The 18,904-nt window shown below is 47.2% G+C and overlaps 1 protein-coding gene across 2 annotated transcripts in view; it reads right to left on the bottom strand.

Annotated features, from left to right (window-relative positions):
• Positions 1 to 9,247: 9,247 nt before the first annotated feature.
• Positions 9,248 to 18,904, bottom strand: part of PRKCB (protein kinase C beta) — a 244,914-nt gene continuing 235,257 nt past the window's right edge. Inside the window, exon 17 of one of the 2 annotated variants that reach the window (XM_077828614.1) lies at positions 9,248 to 9,400. In XM_077828614.1, coding sequence (XP_077684740.1) covers positions 9,248 to 9,400 — 153 coding nt within the window. Of the gene's footprint in view, positions 9,401 to 15,705; positions 17,101 to 18,904 lie in introns of those variants that run through there. The other variant, XM_077828613.1, reaches the window with a different exon arrangement.

Here is an 18,904-nt window from a genome sequence, read left to right on the forward strand (position 1 = left end):
GAGCCACTTGACTGTTAAAAGCCATTAACACTGAGGTAAGGAGAGAGAACTCTCAGGCTAAGAGGAACAAACTGCAGCCTATGCAAGGCGTGGACAAAGTCATATCCCAAGAGAGGATGCACGTCCAGCCACAGGTACGTGGTATAATGAATGCATGAAATACGGGCATGCTCACTGGTGAATAATTTGTATCAAATGAAGACAGCATGTGAAGAAAGGAGGAACTCAAGTCCAGCCTTTCCAAACTCTTCCAACTTCCTTCCCATTGAGGGGGGAAGAGAGGCCTTGTGGCAGGTACCCAAAGTGATTATTGGTTGGCTTAGGTGCATATTCTGAGGGACTGAAATTCAGCCCTGTGCAGAGGGCCTGCTGACAGCCAACACACTCTGAGTCCTAATTTAGCCCGGAGAGGACAGGTACCGGTGTCCCCGCTGCTCAGAGGGCTGGCTGCACCAGCAGCCTGCTGCACATGTTGAATTTCACCCTGCAAGAGCTGCCTCTTGTATCCCTGCTGGTTCTGTTGCATGCTGGTTCCTGCTTGCAGCCAGCCATGCACAGAAGGAGCGTGTGTGGATACAGCTGCGTACAGATTGGAAGAGCAGCTCAGCACCACTCTGGGCATTGCTGGGAACCAGAGCTGCATTGCCACTTTCCTTTCATTGCCTCTTGTTCTACAAGTGCAGAATAAAACCCAGTGCCAGCCCCTGCCCCTCCTTGTTCCTGTTTGTTTGGGGAGCAGCTCCCTGGAGGCTTCATGGGCACATGCATCATTAGGGGAAGGGAATTGTACTGAAACAGCTGTCCTATGAACGGAAGGGAAATTCATTTTAATAGGTTACAGCGTTAATTGATACAGGCATGCTGCAGCCTGCGCTAGGGGGCGATGTACAGCCACCCCGTGACAGAAAGGAAAACTGGCCTTGTGCTTCAGACAGCAGGCTGAGATCTGGGTTCACACCCTGGCTCTCTCTCAGACTCCTTGGGTGACCTTGGGAAAGCGTCACGTGGTGCCTCATACCCACCTGTAAATAATAGTCCTTCGGTTCTTCCATGCTTTCGCTGGTTACACTGCAGCTGTTTGGGGCAGGGATGGTCTCTGACTCCATGTCTGTGCAGAACCAGCTACAGATCTGAGCTGAGAGGGGTCTAGGTCTAATGGTCATATCAATACCTCTACCTCCTGGGTTTTTAAAACAATGAGACAATGTTGTTTTACTACCAGGCTTTTCTCTAACAGCCAGGAGGCTCTGGGGTGTATTTTATGGGGCTGTGATTATAGGTCTCTGGGAGCAGGAGGCACTTGGCACTCCATGCTGCCCCAGAGGCCGGTGTTAATGGCTCCTATAAACCAAACCCTTCTCCTAGCTGATTCTTTAATTAAGACACCAATGGGACGTGGAGCCAAGCAGGACAAAGACAATGGAACGAGCACACATGCTCAGCCCTGGCTTGGGGCTGCACGAGCGGGTGCCGGGGGCAGCAGACTCTGCCGTTCTGCTCACAGGCCATACCAGCAAAGCAAGCCCTGTGGCTTCACAAGGAGACTGGAGTTCAGTGAACCCTGCCCTCCCAGGGGACTGTCCCCCAGCCGCTCCCGTGGGACGGCCCCTCTGAGTTAGGTGTCTGCAGGAAGAAGGGCCAGTGAGCGCATGCAGAGAGTGCAGGATCAGCTGCTAGACACCCAGAGAGGCCACCTCGCTAATGGGGTTTCCCTCAGCCCCAGTTTAACAGAGCTGAGCGGGAGACAGGCGTTTGCCTCACTCCTGCCAGCCCCCAAAGATCCCAAGTAGCCACATGACACTTCTCTGAACAGGGGGTGGGAACAGGCTGGGCCGGGGGGTGGAGGGGTGTCTATGCTCTGCTGGTATGTGCATGAATCAGCCTCGGTGTATGGACTTTTGCAGGCACAGGCTGAGGTTCCTGTAGGCTAATGTCACATGTCAGGCCCAGGCTGAGCCAGCTGGAGGCCAGCATTGCATCTAGTCAGCCAGGCTGAATGGTTCCCTGTCTCCAGGTATGTCCACACGGCAGAGGGAAACCTGTAGCACCGAGCCTCAGAGCCCAGGCCCATTGACTGGGGCTTGGGCTGCAAGGTTAACCCTAGCCGCATGGCCGCTCCCACTCGGGTCGGAGCCTGGGCTCCGAAATCCGGCGAGGGGGGTGGGGCTCTGACCTGGGATCCAAGCCCCGTCCACCACGCTGGGGTTTTGAGCCCAGGCTCCAGCCCGAGTGGGACTGTCCACATTGCTATTTTTAGTCCTGCGGCCTAAGTCCCATGAGCCCAGAGACCTGGTTGGTGCAACAGACTTTTCTTTGCATTGTAGATGTGCACCGGCAGGTTCCGACATGGCCCCAGTCACTGCAGGGTCTGAGCACCTCGAGTATCTTAGCCCTTTTATCCCCAGGGTGCCCCTGTGCAGGGCTGCGTGACGCGGAATTCACTAGACCCTTGTCTATACAGACCCACACAGCAAACACTTCTGCAGGCTCCGGCTTCCAAACTGGGGACACGTCTGACTTTAACAACAACAGAAGAGAATTAAATAGCCCAGGTATTCCTAGTCCACTGAATTCGCCCTGCCCCCCTCCCCCCCCTTTGTTTAGTAGCTCTTTCCAAATGCTGGGGTATATTTGTACAAGATGTTGGTCCAGCACCTACCACAAGAGGGTCCTTGGCACTATGGGAATACAAATAACACTGGCATTTAGCGGTCCATAACAGTAGCACCTTGGGAAGCCATTGCTTTGGCGATACATAGTGAACAGGCTAAACGTTCATAGGCTATAAAAGAGAATTTCTGGGAGATTTAAAGAGTGTGCTGGAGCTGGAGATGCCAGGGGATGAACTCATTGACTTGCTGGGTGCGCGTTCTGTTTAAAGGACAGTCTCTTTCATACATTAGGTGGCCAAGTGACAAGATGCTGTGTCTAAAAACAGCTTTTATAATCTTCTAAGCAACATCAAAATGGAAGACGGGCCAGCATGAACTTCACCAGCCCTAGCCCTTTGCCAACTCACAAACCCTGCTGTGTGGGCCCCTGAGAGGAAGAACAACTCTCAAAATGCAGCGGGTTGGAACAACTCCCTGACTCCTCGTCTGACATGAACCACCTGCTAGAGAGAATCGTCACAATTAACAAACAGCTAGCTCACCTATAGCACTTGGAAGGGGTTAAACCTACCTCCAGGCTGTCAGGTCACTGGTCTCCAGGCAAGAGTCTATTTGTTAGAAACCCAGTAATCTGGGTTTTTGTTGTTTACAGAAATTGCCTAGATCATTTCAGTGTTATCTATGCAATAAGAGTCAGCTCTGATACACAGAAGTTAGATCTCAACAGGCCAGTGGCCTCATCCAGCTATCCAATTAGCATTCAGTGACATAACAGCTGATTTTCAGTAGATTCCTGCAAAACAACCACCTCCAACATGTTCTCCATAAGCAAAGGAAAGCAAGCCACACAGCTTTCTTTAAAATTATATATTTTATTTATTTGTTTCATACATGCAGCAAATAGAATAAAGATTATAGGTCCATCTAAAAGTAGGTATTTAGGAGAATCGTTTGACAAACACACAGCAGGTATTACATGGTGTAGAAAACTTGTCAAATACTTGCAGGTGAAATTAAATTCAAACAGAAACTGATTAACAAAGGCAGTTTTCAATTTTGTGGTTGGTTGTTTTAATTGCCACTTGGAACATGATCATAAAAAGAACCAACCTGGAATTCTGAGGACATTTCCATGCATGGAGCATGCTGCTTGGGGCTTCTCCCACCAATTACAAGCTCAAGGGCACGACGGCTACTGCAGAAGCAGAGAAGCTGCAGCATTTGTTTGTTTGAAGTAATTCTAGAAGCTTAAACAACGTGAGCCCAGTATCTGTCCTACACTAAAAGTCATTATCACCTTGATCCCATTTGCACTGGAGTTCCTGGGCTCAACATGCTCATCAGGGAATATTTACTGCCCTTTGAGATCTCACCCCCGGCTATGAACCTGGTGACACACAAAGTTGCATTGGTTTAATTAAAGATGGAATTTAAATTCGATTTAGTTAAACCTGTGCAAGAGGCCATGTGGGTGCTCTTATTCCGGTTTAAGAGTGGCTTCTAATGAATTATCTTAAATGGATCAGGAACAAGTGGAATGTAAACCAAAATGTGCTACACTTACACCAGGGCCCTGGTGTAACTTTAAAAAGAACAGTTTGGGTTAAATCGGTGGCACTTGTGTGGGCAGACAAGGCTGAGCTCTGAAGCAAAGGAAGTGGAAGGGGCTCAGCACCTCTGCTGATAAAGGCCCTCACACAGTGCTCAGTTCTCCTCTGCATGGTGCTGTACGTATACATTTACACCTGTGTGCAGTGGGCAAGTACTATTTCTGAGCTGGTAGTATTTACATCTAATTTGCACAGGTGTAAATGATGATGCAAAAGGCACGTGCAAGGGAGAATCATGCCCAGTGTGTCTGGTGATACAAATCACTTTGTAAAAATCCACACCTGGTTGCAATCTGTGGTGGAGCATGGACTTGAACCCTGGTCTCCTAAGTGAGCACCGGGGTAACCCCTGCACCATTTTCCTATCAGAGGAGCTTTGCATATGGCAGGGAGCTGGGGGATCACATTCTGCTCCCAAGGCCGTATGTTAGCTGTGACTAAAGCAGCTGTGAGGCCATGTATGGGGGCAGGGGCGATCAGAGAGAGGAAATGAGAATCAGGATGTAAAACGCTCCTATACCTGACTCATGCCCTTGAGATCAACAAGGGTCCTTGCCATAAACCCGTATCTCGTGGGGAGAGAGACTGAGCCCAACAGAGGGAAAAGTTTCGTGGGATGGGAGGGTCTTAAACCTGCATTTTGGTTCAAGGTCCTTTTTTGTCTTTTTAAAACTGATTTTCCCTGTGCCTAAGCCAGGCACATTAGAACCAAACACTGGCATGAACAGCAGAGGGGGAAGCAGCATGCTTGGGGCCAGTGCTAACCACACCTCACCTCAGCAGAATAGGCACAGCATGGGAAACCCCTGCAGCAAAACACACACACACACACTCACTCACTCACACACACTCACTCACTCACTGGCAAGCCCACGACAACACGCCTACCATCAGCCTCAGTCCAACATGCCACTGATCACAGCAGGGCTCCCGAGTCCAGGTTAGATTCTACACATACACAAACCAAAGTGAATTAAAACCCGAACATCCCGACTTCTCCCCTCGAGTGAGAGGCTCCGAACCCTGGCTTCTTGAAACCCAACCCACTGCAGTGGCAATTTAAAGGAAACAGATATTAAAGAGCAGAGAGAGGCGGTTTTACTTCTCAGCTGGTTTTCTAAAAACAAACTAAATAGCACCAGGGCTGGTGAAATCTCTGCTCTGATGTAAATATGAATGTCGGGAAATTAATTTCTAACAAGCCTGAAAAAGCAAAGCAGCTTTACGTCCGCCTTTGCCAGTAGCCTATGAGCCCTGCCTCAACAGCTGCTGTACCCGAGCCCAATCTGTGCACGTTCTACTTCGCATACGACTGCCCCACAACCCCAGGGAGACACCAGCTTGTCCCCAGACACAATGCTGAATGTATGACCTGCTCAAGGCTCCATTGTTGGACAGTTCTGTGTAATGCCTCTTAGGGGCCTGATTTACACAGATGCTGACCAATGGGCCGTAGACCAACATAAGGCCCAAACAGAAAGCAGTGAAACCATCTGAGTTCCCTGGATGCCCATGTGCCTGGGATGTTCAGGTGTACATATTCCATGCACAGGCAGAGGAGTGAGGGCTCACCTCCTTTACAGTAATCTTGGGGTGCAGAAAGACATCGACCTTTGAACACAGGAGCAGCTCACCCAACCGTCGGCTCAGCCTGGCTGCCAGCTTTAGACACATCTATCTCGTAGCACTTCCTGCTCCCCGTCCAGGAGCAGCGATTACACAGGAAACACAGCGCTCTCTCTAAAAAGGGCAGTGCACTCCACCCTGACACCACCAGGCCGCCTCCTGGAGAACCACAGGAGGTAAATTACCCGAGTGTAAATCAGGGAAGGCACCAATTAAGTCCCCAGTTACCTGGTGTAAATCCAGTGAGAGACCAGAATCGGGCTCTCTGATCATCGGGGCGACTCTTAATTCAGCCCTTCCTCTGCTAGACTGTTCTATGTATGAAATCTAACCCTCTGTGGTCTACACTAGAAAGGCGGCAGCGGCCCAGGTGTGCTGCTGTAGCACTGTAGTGTAGACACTTACAGAGGTGGAAGGGGATCTTCCTTTGCCATAGTAAATTCCCCTGGAGAATGATTCCACTGTCCGAGTGACCTGTCAGCAGCTCCCTGCTCTCCAGTGTGGAGTTCTCCCTTTCTTAGTGTTAGGCTCATGGGCCTCCTCCCCTTTGCCCTTTTGAGCATCCCTGCCATCGTGTTTATAGACTTTTCTGTTTTCAAGCCTCCCTCCAGCCTGCACTCTCGTCCTCTGACAGAGAGCCATGCCAATGTGCATTACGGGGGGGATCATGTCCAGCTGTCGTTTTTACACAGTGTTATTCAGACCCCAGCACACACGAGTAGTGGCAGGGCTTGTCTGAAGCCTCTCAGTGGTTAAGATCCTCCCAAAGTGCCGGTTCTTTCTCAACCTTCCATAAAGCTTCAGTCAGCAAGCTACAGCAAAAGCAGAGAGTCAACCACGTCAAAGCTTGTCACTTTGTCCTTCCTTGGCAGCGTCTTTACAAATCTCAGTGTCAGCCGCTGAGCAGGTTTTTCCATTTCACACGTGTCCATAAAACAGTCTGAAAACAAACCTTGAAGAAATATTTGGGCTGTGACAGGACAAACAGTGGATGTACAAACTCAAAGGCCTGGTGCTGCAGACCCCGAAGAGGATGAGTAGCTTTATGCATTGACTTCACAGGATTCTGGATCAGGCCTTGCCTAAGGGGGTCGAGGACTGGGACCTCGGGTGTTGGTCTTGTAGACACTTGTACATGTGCTTAGCTTTACCCACGTGTGCCGTCCCAGACTACTCCCGTGAGCACAGTTAAGCCCATGTGTAACTGTTTGCAGGATGGGGGACTTAGGAAGTTCTTGTGGTAGAAGGAGACTGTGTTCTTTAGCATTTAAGCAAATCTCACTCCATGCAGAATTGTCACTCAAACACACAAAAACGTCTAAGACAAAAGTCCCTTCTCTAGGCTGCATGTAAAAAGTTGCGTAAGTTACCATGCTACTTTCCTTGCCTTAAGGTAAATCACGATATTCCATGATCAAATACGTTGGGGCAGGGTATTAAAATTTTAAAATACAAGAGAGACAAATTAAAAAACATTCACCATTTAAGTAATACTAACTTGGAGGCAATATATTTGACAGTTACAGTAACACACTTGCTTCAAAAGTCAGCTGTGATCTGCAGAAGAAACTAAAGCATTTTCTGCAATATATATGCTGGAGTTATGAGAACCGTCATCATAAATTCAAAGCAAATCTTCCCTGGTCGTGGCATGATGCAAAGTTCCCCATGTACCTCTTAACTGATCTGGCACAATTTGCAGTTTTAATTTTTTTTTTAAATTTTGTTTCCTCAAATACAGATTATTGCATGCTCAAGGAGACCAAGAATACACCATTCTCCAAAGTAGCAGCAGGTCTGGCCTCCATTAAATTCAGAAATGTAATAGAGTAACCTAGGGTTATCTAGACACTTTTCATGGCCCATGGATGAGCAAAAAACATCTGTTCCTAGTGTTTAGCAGCTTTTTTCCCTTAAATCCTTTAAAAAAATATTCAAAAGGTAAAGTTTGAGGTTTATAAAAGACCAACAAACCACTTTTTTTTCCTGTAGGATTCAATACATCTCATAAGATTCCCACCTCTACTTTTCAATATATTCATGAATTAATGTGTATTTACATTAAAATTGGTAGTGTTTAAAAGCAAAAAAATTATTGGAAACCAACCCAGCTCACATACAGCGGGACAGGAATAATAATCAGTGTTTCCAAATGTACACACTTAATTCTTGTGTTTGTGCCTAAATAAGAGTAAGAATAGCTAGCCAGCTGAAGGACAAGCAGTTGACCTTGTCTCACTTTTCTCCTCCATATGGCACCTTGCTACATGCATGTTGAAACTGTATATTAAAAATATCAACTGGAATATTTTTGTAAAATTTAGAATTTCTAATATGATACATATGGTTGTAGGTTACTAAATAAAACCCCTGAAAACAGAACTAAGTAAACCAGGGCATGTGGAAAATTAATTACATTGCACATCTAGATAATAGCAAAGGGTGTATACTATAAAAAAGTTACCTTTAGAAATAGCCCTCAGTAGCGCCCTCTCCTAATGGGCATATTTTCAGTTGCTAAACTGTAAAATGAACTTGCAAATGTGTGTGTTTTGGTAGAATATTAATATCCTTTAAAGAGCTGTTAACTTTCAACAATGTCTGTGAAAAAAACAAGAGAAAGATTTAGAAGAGTGTTGTCAGAGTATATCAAAACTGCAAACTGTTCCAGATGTTTAAAAACCCCCACCTTTTCCTTAGAAAAACCAGGTGTTCTGATTTACTAGAACTGGGATGAAATTAATTTTGTAGTGTTATGCCTGAGTAATAGGAACAAAAATGATTGTTGTATTGAAATGCACACTTTTACAGTAGGCTCCAGAGGAAGGCCGCTTCATTGAGCCAGTTTAACAGTACATACAACGCATTGAAAACATAAATATGTCAACACGCAGACTTCTTCACACGCATCGGATCTAACTGTTTCCATTCTTGAACAAGAGGCGCTTCTAAGACAACTTCACAGTCACTGCAAGCTGCAGCACAACTGTTTAAAATATCAGCAGCCATGCTGGGCCTTCCAAGGGAACCATTTTTGAATAATTTAAAGTTTACCAGAATCTCCAGGTCTGATTTTAAAAATTACAAAGACTGTAGCAATTTTGTATTTAGAGACCATATTCAGACCTGTTTAAAAAGTCTGTTGGTTACCATTATTGGTAGTGTTTAGAAGTATTACCTCTTGCTGTTACCTCACAAACTAAATATTTCCAGATGTAGGAACCACGCTAGGAAGTGACACATACATATAAGGGCCTCCTAAAACAAGGTATCGCCACATTTCAAATGAGGGCATGTATACATGTATGCACCGTTCATCCCGGAAGACTAGTGTTGATATTTTACAAGGTGATCTGAAGGTTTGGATTGCGAGCACAGAAGGTGGCATTTGCATCTTGTCTAAACATTAATGACAAATTCTGGATTAGTATAGGAGAATCCAGCAAACTCAGTCTGATCCAAGTTCATGATGAAGAGTTTGTCAGTAGGCGTGAGTTCCACAGGCTGCCTGGTGAACTCTTTGTCGAAGTTGGAAGTGTCTCGTTTGTCTTTCTGTCAAATGGAAAGCACAAAATTAAACACAATCAAAAGGGAGAGAAATATACAAGAGAAATCCCAGCAAGGTGGATGTCTGTAATACCGTATGCGTGTTCAGAGCGATCGATGCTGCCCATTCTTTAGGATTTGTACATGGTATGTATACATATATTCTGAAATTGTTTGTTTTTTTAAGAAAATTACACGTTAGATTAGGTACACTACATGCAAATACTCAGCAGTAGCGTTTATCCACATAAATGCAATTGGGTACAGTGTGCAAAAACAGGAAAGCATTTATCTAACACTTTAAAATACCCAACAAAAGTTGTACAGTGACATGATGACAGCACAGTATGGTACAGAAGGGACATGGCATTCACAAATAGAAAATTCTCCCCACACCCACCAATCCGGCAGCTTTAAAAAAGAAAATTAACGGAACAGTTTCTCAACATGCAAAACTTTCACTGGAAACACGGATTTCTTATCTACAATAAGAGAGTCCTGGAGAAAGCAACAAGCCACAATATTGGAAGTAAACAATTTACTAGGATTTCAGCGTACACACAAAACTAATCAGCCATAAAAATTTGGTGGTAGCAGATGATTTCCCCCCCGGTTTTCTGTTAGTAGTCTGAGATTTTTAGTTGGGCTGCTGTAATATCTTGATTTCCACTTGCATTTATCTATTTAGTTTGAGAGGAGTGTGTGATTTTCTCCAGGGTCACATATAAAATATACAGTGGGTCCAAAAACCTGGTGTAAAAATAAAATTACATAGATGCAACCTTTTCTAAATCCAGATCATCACAAAAATATAGACCGTACAGTTAGACCAAAGCAAAAAGAATGATGGTCTCAGTTAGGCTGACAGTCTATTAGCATGTAAGACCCAATTGGTTAAACAGAAAGATCTTTGAATACTCATTTATGTAATGGATCTTGCCTGTGTAAACGAAGATACATGCTGGCTGCACTACATTAGAAAGGCCTGGCTGGTGTATGAACCCAGTAGCAGTGAAGACACAATATAAGCACCAGGAATACCTCATCAGTAAAGAAATATCCAGAGGGGAACTTGTATTATTACTGAAGACAGCAGACGTTGCAGTGTGTAAATAACAGTATAGTTCCAATGCAGAGGAAACCTATGAGAATTCTATGTGAGGACTGAAACAGGACACAGACAGGCGACCCTACCACAGCTCTTCCATGCGTTAGAGTAATAATATTTAAGTCTTACATAGCACTTTTCATCAGTATAAAAATGTGTGATTAAGGGAATGGGGGCATGTAATCATGCACAGAGCTCACCCGGGTGTTTGTAACTTGCTCATCACATGGTGTCTGAGCACCATTCAAAGAGGATCAGTAAGTGCTAGATCCTACCAGAAAGTTCCAACTTTAGATCAGGGCCATGATTTCCAGCTCTCCCAAGCCATCACATCAGTTTACACGAGGAAGTGCGTTACACCCAGTGTGCACTACTTCCCCTTAAGAAAGACACTGGGCAACTGCAAACCTCAGCCCGGGGTGGTTGTAAGCACCCATTGGGGCAGGAGCCTGCACAACAGACGGGGAGCCCAGCATAGACCCATGGCGGTGAAGAGTTGGGGGGGGCTGGGATACAAGCTAGGTCTGAAGTGGCAGGAGCCCTGGCAATGCATATTGGGGATTGGGAGCCACGGCTGGAGAGAGACACACCCTTCCTTTCCCCCAAATTCAGTGGGCTCCCTTCACTGCTATGTGAGGCTGTGGGAGTTAGTTTTGCAGCCCCCAGAGGGCTCTGGGTGGAAGCAGGGGTCATTGCAGGTAACTGTGCGTCTCGTGGAGCCTGTCGGTCACTTCGTATTTTTGAAAGCCAAGAACTGGCCCTCCAAGGTCCCGTTTTAGATGGGGTCTCCCTGTTTGAATAGATGTCTGTGGTGCAGGGCAAGCTTGCCCACGCGCTCCGTTCTAGCACACCACCGGTTTTTTTGCAGCTCTGGTTTATTATCCTGTCAGCTAGTGCCAAAGGGGTAGCCAGTGCTCCTTAGGGGCAGCAATTCCATGGGCAGGGAAGCAGAACCTCATTCACACATTGGAGAAGCCGTGTCACTTTGTGATCGAGTACCTCATGCCTGGCCTGAATGCAAACGCACTGACCTGGCTGTGTGCAGAGAGCTGCTGTAACACTTACCCTGACAACTCCGCTCTCAGCCAGGCATGGCCATTCACCTTCAGATTGTCTTTACTGATGAAGTAACAGGAAGGCTTTATATTGCAGCTTGGCAAGACTCTTCAGTTCTGCTGGGCTCAGAGGCGATGAAGTCTAAAGGAGGACCCCGGCCAGCATGTGAACCATACAGCAGCCCGCCCCCGCAATCCCTTCTCAGAGAGCAGCGGCCCCGACGCACGGTTTGCTGCGTTTCCAGAGGAAGCCTTTTGCTGCTGCTTAGGACAGGAGCGCCACATCACAATCACACTCACCAGCCACTCGCAAGTGTCAGCCCAGAGCACTCTCTCCAGTCAGAGTGGGTGAGGGCCACGGTTTTGTGGAAAACGCCTGCCCCTCAGTCGGCCCTGTGCTTGAACTCAGCCGGCTCTTTTACTTCAGGTCGTCAAGGACACATCCAGATAGCCCCTTATTGGGAAGGTACCATTTTCTCCTAGGATATTAATCGCCGACAATGCCGGCGACCGTGATGTGGCTGGTTCTGCTGGTCACCTCAGCCTGCGGACTAGGTCACCAAGGGCGCAGCAGACAGATCATAGAATCATAGAATATCAGGGTTGGAAGGGACCTCAGGAGGTCATCTAGTCCAACCCCCTGCTCAAAAGCAGGACCGATCCCCAATTAAATCAAACGGCCAGAAGAGAGCAGCCTGTCCATGGGGCATTCCCTCCAACAGACCAGGCTCTGTACATGATGCTGCTCCCTGGAGCTGGGTTGCCCCAGGGAGGCCTAGACCGTTTCAAGAGGGGACAGCAGCCTCCGCACCCACAAAGGCGTGGGGGAGAAGGAGATGAGGTTAAAACCCCCAAAGAGGAGGGAAGGGAGGCAAGGGGTGAATGTGGCATGGAGTAAGAGAGGCCAGTGGGGCTTGCGGGGGGAGGCTGGAGAGAGAAGCTGAGATGGGAGGCAAGAGATCAGGGCTCGAAGGGAGAAGACAGTGACCGCGTGCTCTGTCACCGCTCAAAGCAAGCAGATGCCCCCATCCCTCCCCCACCCTTGATGTGACCAGACTTACCTACCCGTGTCTGCCCCCCACCCCCACATCTGGCTCTCTCTCTTTTGCCTTTGGTCAGCTGGCTGCTGAGAGAAGCGGGGGGACTGGGGGTAATTGCTTCCCCCCTCACCTCATCCCCACCCCTTCCCAGGAAAGGCGACGGGGGTGCAGGGCAGGGCATGGATAACAGGGTTGGGGGGGGAGACTGAGCAGGAGGGGCCAGTTTGAGATGCAGGGATTCTGTCTGACAAAGAGGAAGCAGCATATTTCAGGCAGATGTGAAAGCACGTGGGAGCCAAGCGGGGTGTTACCCTCCCCACCCCGAGGCAGGGCAGGAAGGACCCTGTTCCTCTTGTGCTGATGAGCCAGGCTCCACATTCGCTGGACGAGCAAGGGGAGGGGGCAGATCCTGCACTCCTTGCCTGTGAAACTGGGAAGGTGAAAGGGTCCGATGGCGGTAACTGCTAGGGATGCCAACCCTCCAAGATTGTCTTGGAGTCTCCAGGAATTAAAGATTAATCCATGAATACTTCTAACCAAAATTAGCAACTCTAGTAACTGCCCAGACTGGCACAGCTCTGCTGTCTTAGATCTCCACATGCAGAGGGAAGGGCTGGGAGCAGTGAGTTTACTGACAGGTTCCAAAAGGCCACATGGAAACGGACGCACAGGGGCCCCCCCAGGATATCATTCTATCAGATAAGGGACGGTGCTTGCTAAAAGCACAGTATGGAGGGATATCTGCAAAGTGAAACAACGGAGTGTGTAGGAGAAAGGCACAGCGACACCCACAAGTGCCCATTCAAGGGAGTAAGGAACGTTGGTTGCTTGATAGAGAACTGGTGATAAAGCTGGAGGATGACTGTCTCCACCCCGTTAGAGCAGTCTCTAAAGGGGCGCTCTCCTGTATCGATCTCACTATCTCCGATATTTTACAGCAGCTTCCCCTTCACCCCTTGTGCTTTTCCACCGGCTTGGGGGAGAAATCCATACAGAGAATCCCCAGCTGGTGAGAGCCACAAAGCGGTTTCTGCTTCAGTGATGAGCGAAACTATTATAACTTTTCTTCTCACTGTGAATTTCTCTGTAAAGATGTGCGTGCAGACATACATGCTAGTTAGGCCTCTGCCGAGGAAGGAAGTTACCTGTTTGTGGAGGGAGCAGGGAAAGGGATACGGGGGGAGGCACTGGAATGAATTAAGGAAAGGGAAATTGAGGCTGTCTCGGAAAAGCTTTCTGACAGTGGGATACAGAAGGCTGTAGAATCACCTGGCTGAGGGAGGGCAGGGAGCCCCATTGCTTGGGATGCGTAAAACTTGGCTAGCCAGAGCAAGGGGGACCGAATCCTGCCTCAACCTCTGGGAGATATGCTGGGTGGCAGGTTTTTTGCATTTCTGATTGTGTGTAGGAGACGCTGTACGTCTCAAGGGTGAAGAGGGAGTGGTCAGCTGCAAATCTGTCCAGCTTCACTTTGAATTCTGGTGAAGGAGGGGCCTGTTTAGCCTCCCGTGTGTATTCAAATGTGAATTTCTAATGCCCAGGCTGTTTCTGTACTCCACGGCTGCTGCTGGGACCGTACACTCCACATGCAGAGTCTTGCACAGAGGCCTGTTTATACGTGGGCAACTTCCTCCAAAAAGAAAATCACTCCCCTCGCTGCGTCTCCCTTAACATTAGGGGGGCAGTTACAATTTCTTCAGCAGTCATTTCCAGGGCCTGTCCGTGCCCCTTTCTTACAGTCTGGAAGAGATCCACACTGAGCAGCATCCCCTGTGATGTGGGGTGGAACAGAGGACGGGGGCTAGCCGGTAGCCCCTGCTGTGTTTGGTACTTTATTTGGCACCCGAGAATAATCCTACAGAGCTCAAACACTCCTCTAATGCAGCAGAAGCAGAATTCCAGAGGAAGCAAAGGAATTTTGTATGCATTTCGGAGAATGAGATTAGCAGATGCCTGTGATCTCTCTTTAGCTAAAAACCTACCAATTGCTTTGAACAACGGCTCCCTTGAGAGTTCACACATGCAGTAATGAGTCACTGGCTCACCATGCACTGTCTGATAGAGATAGTTTCACTTAAAATTTCTGGAAGCTTCAAAGCCTCATCCTGTAATCATTACTTACTGTTAAAGTCATTTAAAGAGCTAACCTAGAGGGTGTCAAGGATGATGGGGTTTCTTGAGCTCTCACTAGAGAAAGAATGAATTTTACCTGGATTTCAGAACAAGAAAGCCCCCTCTTCAATCAGCAGATGAGATCTTGGATCTTACGTCTTCTCCTAACACAAGAACTAGGGGTCACCCAATAAAATTAATAGACAGCAGGTTTAAAACAAACAAAAGGAAGTATTTCTTCACACAACGCAGAGTCACCCTGTGGAACTCTTTGCCAGAGGATGTTGTGAAGGCCAAGACTATAACAGGGTGCAAAGAGGAACTAGATAAGTTCATGGAGGATAGGTCCATCAATGGCAATTAGCCAGGATGGGCAGGGATGCTGTCCCTAGTGTCTGTTTGCCAGAAGCTGGGAATGGATGACAGGGGATGGATGGCTTGATGATTCTCTGTTCTGTTCATTCCCTCTGGGGCACCTGGCACTGGCTGCTGTCAGAAGACAGGATACTAGGCTGGATGGACCATTGGTCTGACCCAGTGTGGCTGTTCTAATGAGGGAGTGGAGGAGGGGCATTGTTCTATACATACCCCAGAGATTGGTGGTGGTCCCACTAAAGGATGCCAGTTGAGAGCTTCATGCATTGTCGTGAAGGGGACACACTCTACAGGAGTGAAAGGGGTAATTCAGCTTACACCGATGGCCACACCCTGGGCAGTGACACGGTGGGTGGTGCAGAACTGGAGGAGATGGTATTGTGATGTGGGCTACTGCCTGCTGTGGACTTAGAGCAGACCTGGAAACTTGGGGCTACCCCAGGTTGGACTCAAACACGGTCAGCAATCAGAGATGATGTGAATGTAACATTCTGATTCCCAAAACCCACTCCATCCTGACTGAGACTCAGTCTCACGGTTTCTGGCATCTCAGAGTGCAGGACTGTGTTGAAATTCATCATTCACAAATAAATTCAGGGTTTTTTTTGACATATTGTTTCTTATTTTTTTATTTTATAATCAGTATTGGAAAAAGATTGGCACATTACAGCTCAAAGCAGCGTGATTCAAAGTGACAGCCCACAAACATCTGGCCGAATGGTACAAAAGGAAGTGATACGATTGTCATGGTTTCAGGAGAAACATCTTTCCTGAAGCCCCCCTTTTTTTTTCCCCCTTTTTTCGGATGCTAGGAACACAAACTTAGACTATTTAAACATCCAGCAACATTCTTTAAGGTAGGAATATTAGTGAAAACAAAATTCTTTACAGGCTTCATCAGATTTCACAATACTGCTAGACTTTAAATATCAGCTCATTTTCATTAATACCATTTTTGACACATTTAAAGCGCATGTAACAAACTGAATTAATTGTTTTGGCATTTGAAAAAAAACCCAAAGGAAAAAAAGGTTTTATATGAAATAATGTAAAAACCATGGTGTGTCTGGTGTTTACTAGGGTGACCATAGATTTGAAAGCATTTACAAGGGTTCTTTCAAACTTTCCTTTTATAGCTGGATGATACACTTTCTTTTAACAAAAAAAGCTACTAAGAAACTGCACAATCAGGAGAAATCTGTGTGAGCAATAGATTTGGTTTCCCCAGTTATTTATTACTGCTATCAGGGAGTGCTGTGTCTGATGAAAAATTAAAAAAAAAAAAAAAAAAAAAAAAAGAGGCAAGAGATTTTGCAGTGTTTTTAAATAAACAAGGACTCAGGGTTGGATGTAAGACAAGAAGTCCCATGTCCAATCTCTTGACAAACTATTTGCTTTTTTTGGAGGGGGGGGGATCAAGATTAATAAGAAGCCTGCAAAGTTCAGTGTTCCTCATTTAATTCCCAGGTATTCCCAGGTATGTGATTACATTGAAGGGCTAGATAAGTGAAAGAACAGAGAAGCAAGGCAAATACTTAGATTTCTCCCAATTGTCATGGCCTGTAATTGGAGAGCTGTTAGACACCCCATTTAATGATCTGTCTGTCAATGTACTGATATCATTAGCTATGAGTAAAATTTGATTAAAACATAATTAAATTGCAGTACTTTTCTCACAACAGTTGTCATTCTGAGAGATCCCAAATTATGTGATGACACTTCCGGCTTTGAAACATGGTCACTCTAGTATCGTTACAAAAGAAAAACCATGAATGCAACTTTTGCAATGAAGAATGTCACCACAACAGCTGTTGGGACTGGGCGATAAAGATGCAGGAATGAGATCTACACAGCTACTTAGCTCTTGACTTCAGGTTTTAAAAATTCAGAGTTAACAAAGGAAAATCCTTCAAATTCTGATTGGTCAATGTTCCTGATGACTTCCTGGTCAGGTGGAGTTAAGACGGGTGGATGGCGAGTGAAAAATCGGTCGAAGTTTTCCGCATTCCGTCCACACTATGAGAGGGAAAAAAAGAACTCGTGGTGGGTGGAGAAAACAAAACAAACTGGATGCGGTCTGCAGCAATCCCCTCCCATTCACACCTCGCAGAGCAGATTATTTCAATGAGGAAAATGAGAGAAAAGAAAAGAAGATGCAAAATACTTATGAAGTATACTGATGAAGTGGGCTGTAGCCCACGAAAGCTTATGCTCAAATAAATTGGTTAGTCTCTAAGGTGCCACAAGTCCTCCTTTTCTTTTTGCGGATACAGACTAACACGGCTGCTCCTCTGAAACCTGTCAAAATACTTACGAGTTGTGTTAATTGCAAGGCTGGGTTTTCTCATGGAGCAGCCAGAGACTGATCAGCTCTCAGGCTGTAGCATGGCTAGTAATAGCAGGAGCGGAATGAGAGGGCAGTGCAATTACTTGCTGAGCTTTTCCCAGTCACGTGCAGTCCAACGGCACCTGTTTGAGCTGTGCTGCTAAGCCCTAGGCAGCTTCTGTTATCAAAGAGCACCACTATTATACCAACACACACCTCGCCCGTCCCCTCCATCGCCTGGGAACAAGAAGGTTTTGTCATGAACCAACAGTTTTGATAGTTCCACTTGTCCACGTTTAAGCAGGGACACCTCAGCTTTTGCAGATCTCACACTAGGTAACCCCTACGGGCTGAATGCCTAGGGCAGACAAGGCTGTTGGGCCACTGGAGAGTTTTACAGTGCCCCCTGCCCCCCAGCACACCTGTCAGACACCTCATGCCCCCACACACATGCCAAACGCTGCCTGGATTAGATTTTCTCCCAGCAAAACTAACCCATTTCAGCACTGCATGCAAGGAGATCACTGGTGTAACAGTCCTTGCGTCCCACACGGCACCGCTCACTCCTGCACCGAGGTCTGGGAAACGGTGGAGGTGCTGCAGGGTGCGTCCCTTAGAGAGAACTGCTTTGGAAAATGCAGACCACGAGGGAAAGGTGTGCTGCCCTGTGACCCACAGGGAAACCGCTCCCTTGAATTGATCTGGAGGGATGGGGAGGAGGTCCCATGTTATAAAACAGCTGCCAAAAGAGGTAGCTTCTAAAAGCATTTCAGGCCTCCTCTAGGAGTGGGGGGAAGGGTCACCTTGAGAGCAGTGCAACCACTCCCCATCCTGGGGTGCATAAGCTCCTCCTTTCTCCAGGACAACAAACAGCTTTTGGACATGGTCACATGAGCAGGCATCCTGGGGAGACTTGGTCTAGTGGTCCCAGCCTAGGGCTGGGAGTCAGGCCGTCACAAGGGTTAATCCTGGCTGTTACACTGACTCCCTGTGTGACCTCAGAAAAACGATACTCTCGGACTCTGCTTCCTTACCTGTGAAATAGGGATAATATTCACGTGGGGGGAGGGAGCGAGAGGAGGGGGCTTAGTAAATATGACACTACTAATCTCCAGCGCTCTTGGCTCACTAGGCGCTAAGTACTGCTCATCCTGCCTCTCCAGATGCCATGACCCCTCAGGGCCCATACAAGCAGGTGTGTTACCATGGGGAGGAAAGACCATGAAAGGAAAGGGAACAGGGTTAAACACTAAACCCAGACCATCTCCTCCAACACTCAAAGTATGTGCCATCTCTGACAAAGGGGCTGTGTTCCCCGGATGGGCTGTCCTGGGCTGGCCAGCCTGGCCACTATACACCACCATCCGCTGAGCTACACACAGCTTCACCTTCACTTTCCTTTAAAAAGCTTGCATTTGTTAATTACTCCCTGGTGTTTCCACAGGACTGGTCCTCTTCCTCTACATTCTCCTTAATCCCCCTGCTCCCCGTCGT

This window comes from Eretmochelys imbricata, chromosome 10 (assembly GCF_965152235.1).
Source record: "Eretmochelys imbricata isolate rEreImb1 chromosome 10, rEreImb1.hap1, whole genome shotgun sequence".
Taxonomy (NCBI): Eukaryota; Metazoa; Chordata; order Testudines; family Cheloniidae; genus Eretmochelys; species Eretmochelys imbricata.